The sequence below is a fragment of the Amyelois transitella genome, chromosome 28 (genome assembly GCF_032362555.1).
Source record: "Amyelois transitella isolate CPQ chromosome 28, ilAmyTran1.1, whole genome shotgun sequence".
Lineage (NCBI taxonomy): Eukaryota > Metazoa > Arthropoda > Insecta > Lepidoptera > Pyralidae > Amyelois > Amyelois transitella.
The window spans coordinates 5,482,501-5,500,471 of record NC_083531.1 but is presented as its reverse complement, the minus strand read 5'-3'; the positions used below and the strand labels follow the sequence as shown (position 1 = coordinate 5,500,471).

The following is a 17,971-nucleotide window of genomic DNA, read 5'->3' as shown; positions in this document are numbered from 1 at the left end:
GGTAAGGGATAAAGACGTAATTATGTGTAGTTATGTGTGTGATAGTAAAAGTCAAAATATTGACATGCTCGAGATTCGAAGCGGCGACCTATCGCCCCCGCTCCGTAACCTCGACAAATCGATCATGTGTTGTAACTCCATTAAAATGTACCGCCGCGGCCGTGATACTGAGGTGAACAGGTATTTTAGTGATGGGAAAGGCTCGCTCGATAACTTTTTGTCGATATTTATTATTAACTATTTGTGCCCGTGTGCGACTACGTCGATGTGGATTAGTTATTGTAGCCTTCCAAGGATGAATAATTTTCCTCGTGTTTTTTCACATTTTCCATTGTTTCTTCGCTCCTTATAGTTGCAGTGTGATGTTATATAGCCTTAAGCCTTCCTCGATAAATGCTCTATTCAACGCAAAAATAATTTTTTAATTCGATCCTGTAATATCTGAGATAAGCGCGTTCAAACTTTATCTCTATATCCCTTGCGGGGTAGACAGAGCCAAAAGTCTTGAAGAGACTGACAGGTCACGTTCAGCTGTATGGCCTAATGATAGAAATGGTATTCAAATAGTGAGCCCATCGCCTATAACGATAAATGTCCACGATGTCGATAGCGGATATATAAATTTTAACGACATTTTACTTCACACATCACTATCTAAATAATTTGTTAAGAATTGGCAGTATGTATTCGCGCGCGAACTTAAAAGCTCAAGTGTTATGTTAAATTCATTTATTCTTTCATATAAATAGTCACGTCTATATCTCTTGCGGGGTAGACAGAGGTAGCAGTCTTGAAAGACTGACAGGCCATCTTCGGGATAATGTAAAAAGTTCCAATGATAATGAGGAAAAACAAATTTGTTGTTTTTTTTTTAAGTTTTGAAGTTTTAAAAGGATTGATTACAAACATAGTTGTGTTGTTAATTATATGACGCTATGTTCATTTTGTAAATTGAATTTAATTAAATCTCATATTGATTTATTACCTACATTTAAAAAAGATATATAAATATATTTTGTATAATTAGGTTACCTAATTTTATATTTTTTAGCCATTAAAAAAAAATCTATGGTAATTTTCGTCGTATTAAAAGTAAAAGGGTTCTACTTAAATTATAAAAACAGCAAAAATTAATAGATATTTTTACATAGTAAAGCTTTTTTTCCCTTACCAATTCATTCTTTTTTATACTTATATAATAAAAAAGCCTTGGTGTTTTCATTTTTAAAATAAGATGGCAGCGCTGTCTAGTGAGACACCCGGATCCGGAAGTGACGAGTACATGGCCGGCGTGAGACTTGTTGTTGTAAGTTTTTTTTTTAATATCTGTGTTTTTATTTTTTAATTTAATTAGGAAATTAGTATCTAAGTAAGTAAGTATTCAATTTTATTTTTTTATTCCTGAAATAAAAAAAAGGAACTTGATATATTATTTGTAATTCTGGAATATGGATTATTTCTGTTAGCAAGTAGGGGTTTTTCCTCCTGACTATAATTACATCCTCACCACTCTGGAGAGTAGCATGGGTAAATCTTGCCATGGATTCTGGATTGGGTGAGGAAGGTGTCTATAGTGTGTTTTTGGGGTTGGTAGTGTAGGTATATCTGTGCCAAATTACGTGAAAATCAGTCCAGATACCAGTAGTTTTTGAGTTTGTGGCGACATTTCTATGGTACAAAGTCACAACAACAAATCACGCGACGCTATCAATCAAAAACAGCGAAAAGTCTAAATCGCGCAAGCAAAGATTTCACGGATTGGAGCATATATACAACCTCCGACACAATATTGTCTGTTGCGCGGTTCCCCAGGCGTAACACCTAGCCTGGCGGAAGATCTTCCCTTTGGTGGAGGTCCAGCCATAATCATCGCTCCCGCTACAAATTTATTCGTTCCAAACATACAACAAATTTGGTATCTTTTCTCCTTTAATATTAGATATTATCGTGGAAGTATATTAAAAACTTCGTCGCCAATTTCCCGGAAAAAAGGTTAGACATTAAGGAATAAAGGCGGTGATATTTGTAACTAGCAGTGCCCGCGACTTCGTCCGCGTGGAATAGTTATTTTGGGCATCATTAAAGACCTCAAGGATGAATAATTTTTCCCGTTTTTTCACATTTTTCATTATTTCTTTGCTCCATATAGTTGCATCGTGATGTTAGATATATAGCCGAAAGCCTTCCTCGATAAATGGGCTATTCAACGCAAAAATAATTTTTCAATTCGAACCAGTAGTTCCTTAGATTAGTGCGTTTAAACAAACAAACAAAAAAAAACCCTTCAGCTTTATAATATTAGTATAGATACCGAAGTCATGTTTGTGTTTTCAATATTTGGCTCTGCCTACCCCGTAATGGATAAAGACGTGATATAAGTAAGTATTTGTAATACGTGCATCTGATACCTGCAAATATTTAGTCTCTCCGCTGACCTTCAAAATATACACGCACGACCTAGAAGACCGGATTTTTATGTTTTTCGAAGGCGTGTCAGTATATTAATAAATTATTTAACAATAAAAAAACGGACTGCGTCTATAAGCTAATCATAGTATAATTAAGTATGATAATGAAATAAGTTTAATTCATATGATTTTACACATTCGCGTTGTATTAGACTATTTTTATTAATACCTAACTAGCTGTCCCGGAAAACGTTGTTTAGTCATATAAATATTTTTTAAGTAATTTCTAGTTAAAAAAAAATGTTAAGGGTGGACAACCTTTATCACTAAGGGGTGTGAAAAGATGTTGGCCGATTCTCAGACCTACTCAATATGCTCACAAAATTTCGTAAGAATCGATCAAGCCGTTTCGGAGGAGTATGGGAACGAACATTGTAACACGAGAATTTTATAAGTATATAAGATAACGTGTCACAATGATCCTGGCTTAATGATGAAATTGAGATTCAAATAGTGACAGGTTGCTAGCCCGTCGCTTTAAAGAAGAATCCCAAGTTTATTAGCCTATCCTTTAATCGCCTTTTACGACACTCATAGGAATGATATGGAGTGGTCCTATTCTATAGTGCCGCCGCGGCACATTTCAAGGATTATGAATTCAAAGTTACCCACTTTGTAATTTTTGTTTAGGTAATATTTTTTTTTGTGATTTTTCAGCTTAACTTACCTGAAGATGAAGGCGAGGGCCTCGGCTTCAGACTTACGAGGACCCTTTGGGATCCCTATCCATGGGTGAGTACCGTTTTTTTATCCAAATAGAAGATGCCCGCTTCTTAAAAAACTAAAAAGAAGTCACAATAATTCCTGTTCTTGCTGGGATTTCTTGGAATGTGCTTAGTGTGCCTCTAGACCACATGAGGAACGATCACACGAAATTTTAAGTCTCTAGAGACTCAGCGGTTTGATCAGTCAGTCATTCAGTTTCTTTAATTTATTAATATATACATGATATCCACCACATGATATCCACCATATGCATATTTATCCCTTTTTTTTTTAAAGTAAGTACATAAGTAGTTCATTTAGGAAAAAAAAGACGAAAACAAAAGGATAACAAAAAATTAAAACTTCATAGGTTTTGCTTTTGTAAACGACGTTAAAAATTTATTTCTAATTTTTTTTAATGTAAAAATAAAAATATATTGAAAAAAGCATATTATAATTTTACTACCTGGCATTAGGTATTATGTTATCTTTGTTAATAACAATTTAAAAAAAACATTGTCAAAGGTGCGGGAAGTGACGCCGGGCGCCCGAGCCGACTCGGCAGGCCTGAAGACGGGTGACTGTCTCCTGCAGGCTGATGGAAGGGACTTGCTTGGATTACCGGTAAAATGCATTGATTTTATTCAAATTTAAATTCAAAATGTTTATTCATTACTAGCTGTGCCCGCAACTTCGTCCGCGTGGAACAGTAATTTTGGGCATCATTGAAGGATGAATAATTTTCTCCGTTATTTTCACATTTTCCATTATTTCTTTGCTCCTTATAGTTGCAGCGTGATGTTATATAGCCTAGAGCCGTCCTCGATAAATGGTCTATTCAACGCAAAAAGAATTTTCAATTTGAACAAAAAATTACGAAGTTCAAACTTGCACTCCCTATTTCATCCCCTTGGGATAGAATTTCAGGATAAAAAGTAGCCTATATTCTAATCCAGGTTACTAACTATATCTGTGCCGAATTTCGTTCAGATCCGTTCGGTAGATTTTGCGTGATGCGCGTACAAACATACAGACAGACAGACAAAATTTAAAAAAAAATGTTTCTGGCTTCTATTGACCCTAAAACGACCCCTTATAATTTTTTTTTTAAATATCTTCAATGTACAGACAAAGTTCAGTTACAGTTTTATTATATGTATGGATTATGGGAGTTTATTCGTTACCTACAAACATGCAAAGCCTTACTCTTCATAGTCCTAGGGAACATGGAGTTGGGAAGTCTTAATACCGTCACTTACCGATTCATTGATTAAATTGAAAAGAGTTTGTTGAGATGGTTTGGACATGTCGAGAGAATAGATAAAGACAGACTAACGAAAGGTATTTATAAGGCGGAGCTGACTGTAAAAGTGGGACAGCGCCGGCCTCGTGGAACTTTCAAGGGGCAAATTTCGAATGTCTTGAAAAAGGGAGATGTTAGGAGTACCCGTAACCGTCTAATATGCATGAAAAGAGTAATGAGTGTGGAGGAAGCGGGAGAGGTCAGTGAGGATCGTAGCAAGTGGAATTCCTTAGTCTCTGCTTACCCCAACGGGAGACAGGCGTGATGATATGTATGTATTAATTGATTACAGGTTGTGCCGTGTGGTTCCCGGCACCAGTTCAAAAGAATAGGACCACTCCATCTCTTTCCTATGGGTGTCGTAAAAGGCGACTAAGGGCTTGACGGCCTCTGTGGCGCAGCGGTAATACGCTTGTCTGTGACACCGGGGGTCCCGGGTTCGAATCCCGGCCAGGGCATGATGAGAAAAGAACTTTTTCTGATTGGCCTGGGTCTTGGATGTTTATCTATGTAAGTATTTATTATTATTATAAAATATACCTAGTATCGTTGAGTTAGTATCTCGTAACACAAGTCTCGAACTTACTTCGAGGCTAACTCAATCTGTGTAATTTGTCCCGTATATATTTATTTATATTTATTAAACTTGGGATTCTTTTTCAGGCGATCGGCTAGCAACCTGTCACTATTTGAATCTCAATTCTATCATTAAGCCAAATAAGTAGCTGAACGTGACCTATCAGTCTTTTCAAGACTGTTGGCTCTGTCTACCCCGCAAGGGATATAGACGTGATGATATGTAGATATGTATGTTAATTTTGTATGTGTCCAACAAATGTATTGTGATAGTGAATAAATTTTGACCATTATGTATGTACTAGAGGCCGCCCGCGACTTCGTCCGCATGGATACCCTATCAATCCCGCGGGAACTCTGGGATAAAAAGTAGCCTATGTGTTATTCTGGGTCTTCAGCTACCTACATACAAAATTTCATGGTAATCGGTTCAGTAGTTTTTGCGTGAAAGAGTAACAAACATCCATACAAACTTTCGCCTTTATAATAGTAGTAGGATGTATGTATGTATGTATTACAGGTTGGCCAAGTGGCCGGGTTGATACGAGGCGACGGCGCCGGGAGGGGGGTGTCTCTCCTGGTGTGGAACTGCGGCGTGGACCCGAGGGATGATCCGGAAGTAAGAGATTTCCATCTCTGTCTCTCTCTCTCTCTCACCGTCTCAAGTACACGTTGCACCTTTAAGGCTTCGCGTTATCTTAATTGTCTCTCAATTTGACTTGTTTATTTTTTTCTGACGCTGTAGGAAGTAACGTTATAAAAGTTATTTATTCCTACAGAAGATAGAAGGAGAAAAGAGGAGAAAATAATCAGTTTAAAATGTCTATATTATTCAACGTATATCTTAAGAACATCTAACAATAAAAAAATATTTTTGACATATCTCTAACAAACAACATCATGGCAACCGTTGCTATGGCGTATACCAAGATGGTTGCCTACAGACGCCATTAATGATGGGAAACATACATACATACAGTCACGTGTATATCCTTTAAAGGGTAGACGGAGCCAACAGTGTTGAAAAGACTGAAAGGCCACGCTCAGATGTATGAATTCATAAAGGAATTGAGTTTCAAATAGTGACAGATCACTAGCCCATCGCATAAAAGAAGAATCCCAAGTGTATATGCCAATCCTTTAGTCGCCTTTTATGACATCCATGGGAACGAGATGGAGAGGTCCAATTCCTTTTTTTTTAAAACAAAAAAATTATAAACACCATAAATAATAAATGTATCATCGTGCCTATTAAAATCGAAACTAATAAAAAAAATGTCACCCTGTATAAATGACGTGTTCAGTTGCTCTGGAGTGTATATGCCAATCCCTTAGTCGCCTTTTACGACACCCATGGGAAGGAGATGGAGAGGTCCAATCCCTTATTAATAAAAACAAAAATATTATGAACTTTAAATTAATAAATGTATCATCGTGCCTATTAAAATCGAAATTAAAAAAAAAAAAATGTCAGCTGTCAGTCATATAAATGTCGTGTTCAGCTGCTGTGGAGCTGCGGCGGCGGCGCGCGCGGCGAGCGCTCGCGGCGCGCGCTGGCGGGCGCGGTGCGCGCGCTGGCGTGCTGCGTGTGCGCCGCCACCGCCGCGCGCCCGCTCGTCTGCGCGCGCTCGCACTTGTATTGCGAAGGTACGCCTTTTGCACTTAATAACCATTTTTTCTGATTGGCCTGGCTCTTGGATGTTTATCTATATAAGTAAGTAACTATTTATTATAAAATATAGTATAATTGAGTTAGTAATTTAGTATCTCGTAACACAAGTCCCGAACTTACTTCGAGGCTAACTCAATATGTGTAATTCGTCCCGTATATATATACATACATATAGATAGCTGCATGACGATAGCTTAGTTAGAATAGATTTCTTTTCTAAATTGGATTCAAGGTATCACTTATTGACGTCACATCACTTAAACTAATTATAACTGCCTCCAGTAGACATTTATATATATTCATATTTGCATTTTTAAATACCTATTAAGTCCTAAAAATTTTAAGATCTAACAACTATTTGTGCAATGCAAATAAACTGTACTATAGCAAAACATTAACGGGATATTGTTTGACTTCACTTTTTTTCATATTTAGAATGACGTCTTATCATGGACGACGGCGCTTTTGACGTTTCATGAAAAAAAAAAAAATAAACATGTAACATTTGAAAATGGAGTTCCAAGATTAATTTGGCGCTTTTATTTTTTTTAATTTATTTATTTTGATTTCCTTAGCTCAAAACAATATATTTATTTTTTTGTATTTTTTTCATAATTTTATAATTTATTTTTTATAATTTCCAGCGTGCTGGTCGAGGCTAGAAAAGTGTGCACTGTGCCGGGAGACCTTGCCTGCTAAAGATTCTCCTTATGCGAGGAACTTGGTTGCAGAACAGGTAACCACACCTCTATATAGCAGCTGCCGTGTAGTTTGTTCCGCCGCTTCTTCTACACATGCGCTTTGGAAGCGGTAGTAGTTATAATTGGATTTAAGTGATGTGACGTCAGTAAGTGATACCTTGTATCCAATTTTAGACATAAATCTATTCTATTCTATAATCCACACGAATTGTCGTGTTACTAACGACTTGGCGGTAGAAGAACATTCTGCCTGCAGACGGAGCAGTAGCCCGCTGTCAAAGCCTTGACTTGTTTATTTTTTTCTGACGCCATAAATGATGGAAAACATGCATACAGTCACGTGTATATCCTTTAAGGGGTAGACAGGTCCAACAGTGTTGAAAATACTGATAGACCACGCTCAGATGTATGACTTCCAAATTTTGGAATTGAGATTCAAATAGTGACAGGTTGCTAGCTTACCGCTAAAAGAAGAATCCCAAGTTTATAAGCATATCCCTTAGTCGCCTTCCCGACATCCATGGGAAAAAGGAGTGGTCCTATTCTTTTTTCTTATTAGTGCCGGGAACCGCAGGGCACATTGCGTTACGTGCGCGTTTAATATCTGCAGTATTTATAAATAGTGTAATGCAACGCTTTCGTTTAAAATCAGTTCATGATAATATCTTCCCTAGGTGTTTGAAGCCATAGCAACAGAGTACGAATTAAAGGACACGTTCAAAAGACCGACCGAGACAGTATCAGCGTATAACACACCGAACAGGTCGCCAAATATGTCCCCAGCTGCCCACCGCAAAGGGCAGTACCGCCTGTCATCAATGACCAGGAAAAAGGTCCAATTCAATGAGAAACTCGGACAAAGCTACGGCTCAGACCCGAATTTACTGCGCACATCCGAAAAAAGAACTACCAATTTAGTAGAAAACAATGCTGGCAACTCCAGCTGTCAGTGTGACAGCGGTTTGAACGTTCCGAAGATAAATGTGACGGAGTGTGGAAGCGGGAAAGGCGGGTGTTGTCAGAATTTGCAACACAAATTGGTGACTCGTTTAAGACCCGCGTGCTCGCTCGCTGATTTGCAGAACGTCGCCCTCCAACCCTGTCACTTGTCTAAGTCACTGAACAGCTTGGGTGATTGGTAAGTTCTATTAGTACTTAACATAAGTAAGATAGCTGTTTCTCTAAATATTCTCTTAGAACCCCGCGACAAATTCTCTCTCATAAAATGTACTTGTGGTTGCCTGGAAGAGATTGCATAAAGCGATAAAGCCTCCCTTTTGTACATTACCTTAACATAAACTTAGGATAAATTTAGGGTTTTCTATCTTCTTCCTCCTGACTTTAGTCCCGGTTGCATCCTAAGCCTTTGACCATGGATCGTTAATTGGTGAGTCCCATTTTTACACGAAGCGTCTTCCCGTCTGATCTCCGCAACCTTTGCAGGTAAGGTGCCCCGCTTAAAATGCGTGATTTGCAGAAAAGCACGGCCCCGTATCCCGCTTCGGTACATGGCCAATGACTATTTTCAGTAGTTACGGACATTGATTTGAAAACTAACCGATGCTCTTACGGTGAAGCACCTACATAGCTGCCAGATTTTCTAATAACAGTGTTGCCACATTTAATTCTTTTTCTACCAATTTTTAATATTTTTTTTACCTTTATTATTCAGCAAAACAGGGTGCCTACACACCGGATCGCTGGATAACTTGAAAAATAGCAGTTCTCAAAATATCGGAGGTATGAGAAATATGCGACTATTGTCAATTGAAATGGTAGTTATATACGTAACGTTACGTTTATGGACTTTTATTTTCATAAAAACATATTTTACATCACTAACATGAGAACATAAATTAAAAAAAAAAGTTCGTTGTCACACTGATAAACGAAATATAACAGCAAAAAAATCAAAAAGTGCCTTTTAAGAATCCCAAGTTTGTAAGTCATTTTGGTTTGAAAGTTTAAAATTTGCGCGGGAAGGGTGTCAGTTCACTTGACACATACTATGTTTTTTTTAAAGTACGAATCGTAGTTAAAATTCTTTTTTTTTTCAGATCACCCGGTCTTTGTGGTGTCCCCGCCGCCTATTTATGTGTTGTCCTGCGATCATACTCAAACCAAGTGATTGTTTTTTTTATGTACTGTAAATTATATTTATTATTTTTGATTCGTTGTTTTATTTCTTCAGTGAAGTTTGAATGATAATAATGTTCTTACCTGTGGCGACATGTCTATGCCACAAGTCATAACAGCCAATCGCGCGACGCTATTAGCCAATTACAGTGATAATGCTGAAGCGCGATATTAAAGTTTACACGGATTAGAGGTTATACTTTTACGAACTCAGAGCTTGGCGGAAGATCTTCCCTTTGGTGGCGGTCGAGCCATATTCATTGCTCCCGCGGGGTACCTATGCCTAAATGAGGACTAAAACTCTAACAATAAAGATGAGGGTAAAGTAATGTCTGTGGTTTTTTTTTATGACATTAAAATTTTTTACTATTAAAAAAATGTATATTTATAGTATTTTTAAATTATAACAATAAATCCGACTGCTTGTTACACATAAAAGTGCATAACAACCACTTTAATTTAATATAAATATGAAGAGTGTGGAATCTAATTATATTTAATTAATTAAGTGTCAAGATATTTAAGGAATAGAAATTAATTAACATGTTTCAAATTTATTGCAAGGTACAAGGTTGAGACAGTATTTTGTTTCAGTTTGTAATAAATTGAAATCATATCATCTCAAACAACAAAATCCACCAAGCCGTTCAGGCTTACATATAGTCATGTCTATATCCCTTGCGGTGTACACAGAACCAACAGTCTTGAAAAGACTGAAAGGTCACGCTCAGCTGTATTCATGATGGGAATTGAGATTCGAATAGTGACAGGTTGCTAGTCCGTCGCCTACAAAAAGAATCCCAAGTTTATAAATATAAATAAATATAAATATATACGGGACAAATTACACAGATTGAGTTAGCCTCGAAGTAAGTTCGAAACTTGTGTTACGAGATACTAACTCAACGATACTATATTAATTTAATAATAAATACTTATATTGATAAACATCCAAGACCCAGGCCAATTAGAAAAAGTTCTTTTCTCATCATGCCCTGGCCGGGATTCGAACCCGGGACCTCCGGTGTCACAGACAAGCGTACAATCGCTGCGCCACAGAGACCGTCGAAGTTTATAAGCTTATCCCTTAGTCGCCTTTTACTACATTCATGGGAAGTACATGGATGTCTTATTTGCAATATCCACGTAGACAAGTGCACTCGAAACACATTACCTTAATTCTGTCGCAGTCGGATTACATTAGTTGTTCTTTTTATTTTGGCTGTATGACTACGACAAACTGTCAAAATGACAGTGTAAAAAAAAAATATGCGCCATATTGTTTACATTTCCTCGACCCGAGTCTTTCGGGCTTCATCAATCTTAAATGTGACTAAATTAAGGAAATGCTTCAAGAAGAGTCTCTTGATGTTACCATGATGGATTGTGATCTGAAGCCCGTACTTGACCTGGTCAAGCCAATATGCCGTTGTTGCTTAGCCACTGACAAAAACGTCAAGAATGCTATTCTTTACAGATCGGAATTTCTTGAATTATCTGGCTTGGACGTGAGTAATTATTACATCTAAATCACCAATAAAATACATTCTGATATTATCAACATTTTTGGCATATTTTTCCTTAATTTTGCTACATAACCTACACTGTTGTATTCATCAAAATTCTTACTTCTTTCTTTCAAATGACCATAAATAAACCAAAAAATTTGATGCCGTGTTGTTCCCGACACTTTTTAAAAGGACTACATACATACATACATAAAATCACGCCTCTTTTCCGGAGGGGTAGGCAGAGACTACCTCTTTCCACTATTCCATCTTTATCCCATGGATGTCGTAAAACATCTTCATCCCATGGATATCGTAAAAGGAGACCAAGGCTCAACTCTTAAAACGGGCCACCGCCAGAGAGGTTGGGGAGGGGGTAGGGGGGGTGGGGGAGGGTTTGTATGACCCCCCCCAAGTATTTTTTTTTGCCGGAAGCCCCCCCTTTTTTTATACGAATTTTTGAAAATCTTAAAAATTGCACTAAACAATGCAATATTTTCGGTTTGTCATGGTAAACTGTGTTAATTTAGTATTAAATAATTAGTTTGTCCATTAAACATGTACAACACATTAATTAATATATTTTAGCACTAAAAATATAGTCAAAAACTTTGCTTAAAAGTAAAAACAAAAAAGACACTAACTATGAACAGAACGCAATCCGCCGTTTTGGTTATGTGCTACTGTCATCTTATCTACTGACTTCGAAAGTAGCTGTCGGTAAACGGACAGCAGGGGGTGCAGGGGGGCGCAGCCTCCCCGTACGGGGGGGGTCGGGGGGCGGTAGCCCCCCGCAATGAAAAGAAACAAATTAGTCACAAATCAAACTCGGTTTGGTTAGGTTAGGTTAGGTTGGTGTAAACCACCAAAGCGGAGCGAGCGAAGCGAGCAGAGCGTTCAAACTGAGTAAAAAAAGTATAATAGACAGTACGTATAGGTTAGGTTAGGTTTAACTCACCTTCACCCCTTTCATCCCTTCTGACTTTCCCCCCCCTTGCCCATCTGGCGGTTAATGACCTTTAGCACACTTTTTATATGAAAACTTTAAAAATTCGTAAAAAAAAAACTATAGGCTTCCGGCAAGGGGGGGTCACGGGAGGGGGGGTGTTAACCCCTCCCCCATCCCCCTGCCCCCTCCCCACCCCTCTCCGGCGGTGGCCCGTTTCAAGAGTTTAACCGAGACCAAGGGAATAGGTGCACATACATCAGGTGCAAGCTTCTACGCTGTCCTGATAGCAAAGTGAAAAGCATGGTGTTTGCCAACCCCTCCTCCCATGCAGATAGTAAAAGTCCATTAAGGACAATGCTAATAAATTTGGGATTCCTCTAGTAGGCGATGGACTAGCAACCTGTACCTATTTGAATCTCAATTCCATCATTGAGCCAAACCGCTGGGCATGGCATAAAATTTTTCAAGACTTAGCTCTTGCACTGTATAGGATGAAGACTAGATTATATGTATGTATTTATAACTGAAACAACCGAGTTTGCATGAAGAGAGTTATGAATGTGGATGAAGCAAATGAAGTATGCAGAGATTGTGGCAAGTCACTGCCTACCCCTTTAGGAAAAGGGGGCGATTTCATGTATGCATGTATCTATAATGGATGACACTCGTCGCCTGGCAAACTCTTATTAGTCAACTATACAGAGTTTTTGGAAATTCAAATTATTGAAATAAATATACATATACATATGGTCACGTCTATATCACTTGCGGGGCAGACAGAGCCAACAGTCTTGAAAGACTGAATGGCCACGTTCAGCTGTTTGGCTTAATGATAGAATTGAATCTATACTAATATTATAAAGCTGAAGAGTTTATTTGTTTGTTTGTTTGTTCCAACGCATTAATTTCAGGAACTACTGGTTCGAATTGAAAAATTATTTTTGTGTTGAATAGACTATTTATTGAGGAAGGCTTTAGGCTATATAACATCATGCTGCAACTATTAGGAGCGAAGAGATAATGGAAAATGTGAAAAAAAAAAACAGGGAAAATTATTCATCCTTGAGGGCTTCAATGATGCCCAAAATAACTATTCCACGCGGACGAAGTCACGAGCACAGCAAGTTTGAAATAAATAAAATTTATTTATTTACTTACTTAATGATGATTCTTTATCCACCAGGTGACGGAGACGGACGGCCTCCCCCACTGGCTGTGTTACGAGTGCTGCTCGCTGTTACGCAAAGCCGTAAGGTTCAAACGTAAGATGTTACGAGCCCACAACCTTCTGTACGAGTACCTCACTAGGTGTGCTCCGGTGAGTTTGTCATTAAGTACACGTTTCCGTAAGTCAGGAACCGTTGTGGTGATGAAAAATAGAACAGTCTTGAAATGCTTAAACATATTGAAGAAGCGAAAAGCTTCATTAGAGAAATAGGACTGTTCCATTAGAAATAGAATAGATTTATTTTCAAAATTGGATACAAGGTATCACTTATTGACGTCACATCACTTAAATCTTATTATAACTACTACCGCTTCCAAAGATCCAAGGACCAAACTACACTGCAGCATTTTCATCGGACGTCAATATACAAATATAGATCTCTTAAATCTAAATCATGTATGAATGCACATTGTCTCCATTATAAAACATGAATGAATGTAGAACTAGTTATTTCAATACGAATATTTTGTCAAATAAATAAACATAAAATAAAATATGTACACACTGTACAAATTATGTCAACAACATGTCAATAATGCACAAGCATTTAAGAGGCCATTATGTCCAGCTCGGGCCACACATGTTTATCATTAATATAATCCTCCATGCTGTAATAGGCTTTCCTACAAAGCTCATCTTTAATGTACTTTTTGAATTTTGTATCATTCATTTCAAGAACACTTTTTGGTAATTTATTACATACATACATAAAATCACGCCTCTTTTCCGGAGGGGTAGGCAGAGACTACCTCTTTCCACTTGCCACGATCTCTCCATATTTCCTTTGCTTCATCCACATTCATAACTCTCTTCATACAAGCTCGGCGGTTTCGGGTACTTTTGACCTGACCCTTTACCAGGACGTCCTTAATTTGATCAAGATACGTTCGTCTAGGTCTTCCCACCCCGACCTTTCCCTCCACACTCTCCTTGTATATCTGCTTAGTCAACCTGTTTTCATTCATGCTCTCCACATGACCGAACCATCTCAACATACCCTTTTCTATTCCTGTCTACATCTACATCATCATAATTTATTACTGTTGTTTTTAAAACTGTTGGCTCTGTCTTCTAGTCTTATATGTATGTATTGAAATATTTAATAGTTTCTCTAATTATTCTCCGCAGTTCCCAATAGACGCTCAAGATCCGGAGCTGAGTAAATACGCTGCCCCTGAACTGTGTGCAACAGACACCCTCGCTGTGGAGGTGGGGCGGGGCAAGGTGGGCTTCCATAAGGTTCTGCAGGTGAGGTGATGATGACATACATACCTTGGCAAGTATTGTTAAAGTATATGCAATGTTTATGCTTAAAAAAAAAAGAAAGAGAAAGGTTGGCAATTTTTTTTTTCTGACAGTTGGTGTCAAAAACTTTTTGCTGTTGTCTTGTCGCGGTAGTATGTTATAAGTTTTGTGTAAAAGTTTAATATAAACAATTATTAGAATTCAAAACTGCGTATTTTATTAGAAATAATAACAAGTATGCAGAGATACTGGCGAGTGTCTGTCTCGGGCATCATGAAAATGCTGCAGTGTAGTTTGTTCCGCCGCTTCTTCTACACACGCGCTTTGGAAGCGGTAGTGGTTATAATTAGATTTAAGTGATGTGACGTCAATAAGTGATACCTTGTATCCAATTTTGAAAATAAATCTATTCTATTCTATTCATTGAAGCCCTCAAGGATGAATAATTTTCTCCGGTTTTTTTTTTCACTTTTTCCATTATTTCTTCGCTCCTTATGGTTGCAGCTTGATGTTATATAGCTGTGGGAAGTGTGCAGAGATCGTGGCAAGTGGAAAGATGTAGTCTCTGCCTACCTACCCGTCAGGGAAAAAGGCGTGATTTTATGTACGTATTGTACATAACGTGCCGTGCCGTGTGGTTCCCGGCACCAGTAGAAAAAATAAATAGGAACATACAATCTCTTTCGTAGTTATAATTAGATTTAAGTGATGTGACGTCAATATGTGATAACTTGTAACACATATTGACGTCAAATCACAAATGAAAATAAATCTTTTTTTATTATATTCTATTCTATTTCCTATGGATGTCGTAAAAGGTGACTAAGGGATAGGTTTATACATATAACTTGGGATTCATTTTTTGAGCAAGGGGCTAGCAGCCTGCATCCATGGACAAAATTCAAGACTGTTTGCTCTGTCTACCCCGCAATGGATATAGACGTGATAATAAAGGTGTGTGTTCTGTATCAGTCAGTAGTTACTTATTACGATTGAATTAATACATACATACACATGGTCATGTCTATATCCCTTGCGGGGTAGACAGAGCCAACAGTCTTGTAAAGACTGAATTGAGTTTCAAATAGTGACAGGTTGCTAGCCCATCGCCTAAAAAAGGAATCCCAAGTTTGTAAGCCTTTCCCTTAGTCGCCTTTTACGACATCCATGGGAAAGAGATGGAGTGGTCCTATGATTTTTTATATTGGTGCCGGGAACCTCACGGCACCTAAGATTATTTACAGTTATAAAAGTATTTTCAAGACTGTTGGTTCTGTCTACCCCGCAATGGATATGGACGTGATAATATATGTGCGTGGGTTCTGTGTCAGTAGTCACTTATTACGATTTAATAATTGACTACTGATACAGACTCACTTATTACGATATATATATATATATATAATTTTTTTTTAAATAATTACAGCACACGAAACAAATAAACAAATACGAATTGGAGATTGAGGCGCCCGCGCACGACGACGTGAAGTCCGAGCGCGGGTTCTCGGACTACGAGGACAACATCGCATTGAATGAGTTCAGGTTCGAATCTCTTAAATAAATACATATGTATAGGTATACCCGTGCCGTGTGGTTCCCGGCACCAATACAAAAAAGAATAGGACCACTCCATCTCTTTCCTATGGATGTCGTAATAGGCGACTAAGGGATAGGCTTACAAACTTGGGATTCCTTTTTTTTAGGCGATGGGCTAGCAACATGTCACTAATTGAATTCTATCATTAAGCCAAATAGCTGAGCGTGTCCATTCACTCTTTTCAAGACTGTTGGCTCTGTCTACCCCACAAGGGATATAGACGTCACCATATGTATGCATGTATGTACAGTACATATATGTATACGGGACAAATTACACATATTGAGTTAGCCTCGAAGTGAGTTCGAGACTTGTGTTACGTGATACTAACTCAACGATACTATATTTTATAATAAATACGTATATAGATAAACATCCAAGACCCAGGCCAATCGGAGAAAGTTCGTTTCTCATCACGCCCTGAGGACGGCAAAATTATTTACGAGTATTTTATGCATAACTAAAAATGCATAGTGTATTTATGCATTGTTTTTTTTTTTTTTTGTTAAATCTGAACCCGTGGTTTCTATGTAATTCTGTCCAAATTTTTTCAGATCGACACTGAACCAAATGTCAGGGGAGGATGTGAACTGTTTATTGGAAGACCCCGAGCTGCTGACGAGGAAGAAAACGACGAAGAAGAAGAAAACGAAGAAGCTCAGAACGAGGAAGGAGCGGATGAGGTAACGGTGGATTTATTACATACATACATGCATACATATGGTCACGTCTGTGTACCTTGCGGGGTGGACAGAGCCGACAGTATTGGAAAGACCGAATGGCCACGTTCGGCTGTATGGCTTAATGATAGAATTGTGATTCAAATAGTGACAGGTTGCTAGCGCATCGTCTAAAAAGAATCCCAAGTTTGTAAGCCTATCTCTTAGTCGCCTTTTACGACATCCATGGGAAAGAGATGGAGTGGTCTCATTCTTTTTTGTATTGGTGCCGGGAACCTCAGGGCACAATTTATTACACGGTGGGAATAAAAATATTGATGAGCAGCTGTGCCCGCGACTCCGTCCGCGTGGAATAGTTATTTTGGTCATCATTGAAGCCCTCGAGGATGAATAATTTTCCCCGTTTTTCTTTCACTTTTTCCATTATTTCTTCGCTCCTTATAGTTGCAGCGTGATGTTATATAGCCTAAAGCCTTCCTCGATAAATGGTCTGTTCAATGCACAAATAATTTTTCAATACGAACCAGTAATTCCTGAGATTAGCGCGTTCAAACAAACAAACTGTTATTAGTATAAGATAGTGCCGTGTGGTTCCCGGCACTATTACAAAAAAGAATAGGACCACTCCATCTCTTTCCCATGGATGTCGTAAAAGGCGACTAAGGGATAGGCTTATAAACTTAGGATTCCTCTTTTAGGCGATGGGCTAGCAACCTGTCACTATTTGAATCTCGGTTCTATCATTAAGCCAAATAGCTGAACGTGGCCATTCAGTCTTTTCATGACTGTTGGCTCTGTCTACCCCGCAAGGGATATAGACGTGATCATATGTATGTATGTATAAGATAATTATAATCTTATTTTCATCACCAGCGAAGTGAAGAGCGAGGAAGATGAACCCAAAGTGAGAAACTCGATAAGGAAGACCGTGGAAATAGATCCGGAGAAGATAAGGATCGTGACCCTGAACCCTGAGGAGCAGGTCAGGCAGAGGGAGGTGAGGAATTAACATTTGATTCTCCAAGGTTAAAAGAATAAAAGTTATAATCAGAGATCTGATTTAGATTTAAGAGATCTATATTTGTACATTGACGTCCGATGAAAATGCTGCAGTGTAGTTTGTTCCGCCGCTTCTTCTACACATGCGCTTTGGAAGCGATAGTAGTTATAATTAGATTTAAGTGATGTGACGTCAATAAGTGA

The 17,971-nt window shown here is 38.2% G+C and overlaps 2 protein-coding genes across 6 annotated transcripts in view; both read left to right on the top strand.

Moving 5' to 3' along the window:
• The first annotated feature begins 694 nt into the window (after positions 1-694).
• LOC106142730 (uncharacterized) lies at positions 695-9,561 on the top strand. Of its 5 annotated transcripts, none has more exons than XM_060952232.1 (10): positions 695-781; positions 1,235-1,306; positions 3,126-3,200; positions 3,699-3,797; positions 5,573-5,671; positions 6,555-6,699; positions 7,369-7,460; positions 8,100-8,563; positions 9,098-9,165; positions 9,483-9,561. In XM_060952232.1, the coding sequence occupies exons 2-10, from the start codon at positions 1,235-1,237 to the stop codon at positions 9,551-9,553; spliced, it is 1,185 nt and encodes a 394-aa protein (XP_060808215.1). In that variant the 5' UTR covers positions 695-781; the 3' UTR covers positions 9,554-9,561. The 5 variants fall into 5 exon arrangements, with proteins under 5 accessions (XP_060808215.1, XP_060808213.1, XP_060808212.1 ...); XM_060952230.1 differs by having other exon boundaries at positions 1,208-1,306; XM_060952229.1 differs by having other exon boundaries at positions 695-822.
• A 1,281-nt stretch (positions 9,562-10,842) lies between these two features.
• LOC106142747 (zinc finger protein 79) overlaps positions 10,843-17,971 on the top strand; it is a 23,249-nt gene continuing 16,120 nt past the window's right edge. The window contains exons 1-6 of the mRNA XM_060952225.1: positions 10,843-11,069; positions 13,202-13,336; positions 14,375-14,494; positions 15,918-16,033; positions 16,643-16,771; positions 17,642-17,765. Of these exons, the coding sequence (XP_060808208.1) occupies positions 10,908-11,069; positions 13,202-13,336; positions 14,375-14,494; positions 15,918-16,033; positions 16,643-16,771; positions 17,642-17,765 (786 nt within the window). The 5' untranslated portion in view covers positions 10,843-10,907. The remainder of the gene's footprint in view (positions 11,070-13,201; positions 13,337-14,374; positions 14,495-15,917; positions 16,034-16,642; positions 16,772-17,641; positions 17,766-17,971) is intronic.

What these genes read in the sequence shown, in the direction of transcription:
- LOC106142730 (XM_060952232.1), top strand. Translation starts at nt 1,235, where the DNA reads ATGGCAGCGCTGTCTAGTGAGACACCCGGATCCGGAAGTGACGAGTAC. An exon ending in TTTGGGATCCCTATCCATGG is followed by an intron (nt 3,201 to 3,698) that starts GTGAGTACCGTT and finishes ACATTGTCAAAG; the next exon opens with GTGCGGGAAGTGACGCCGGG. An exon ending in CTCGCACTTGTATTGCGAAG is followed by an intron (nt 6,700 to 7,368) that starts GTACGCCTTTTG and finishes TATAATTTCCAG; the next exon opens with CGTGCTGGTCGAGGCTAGAA.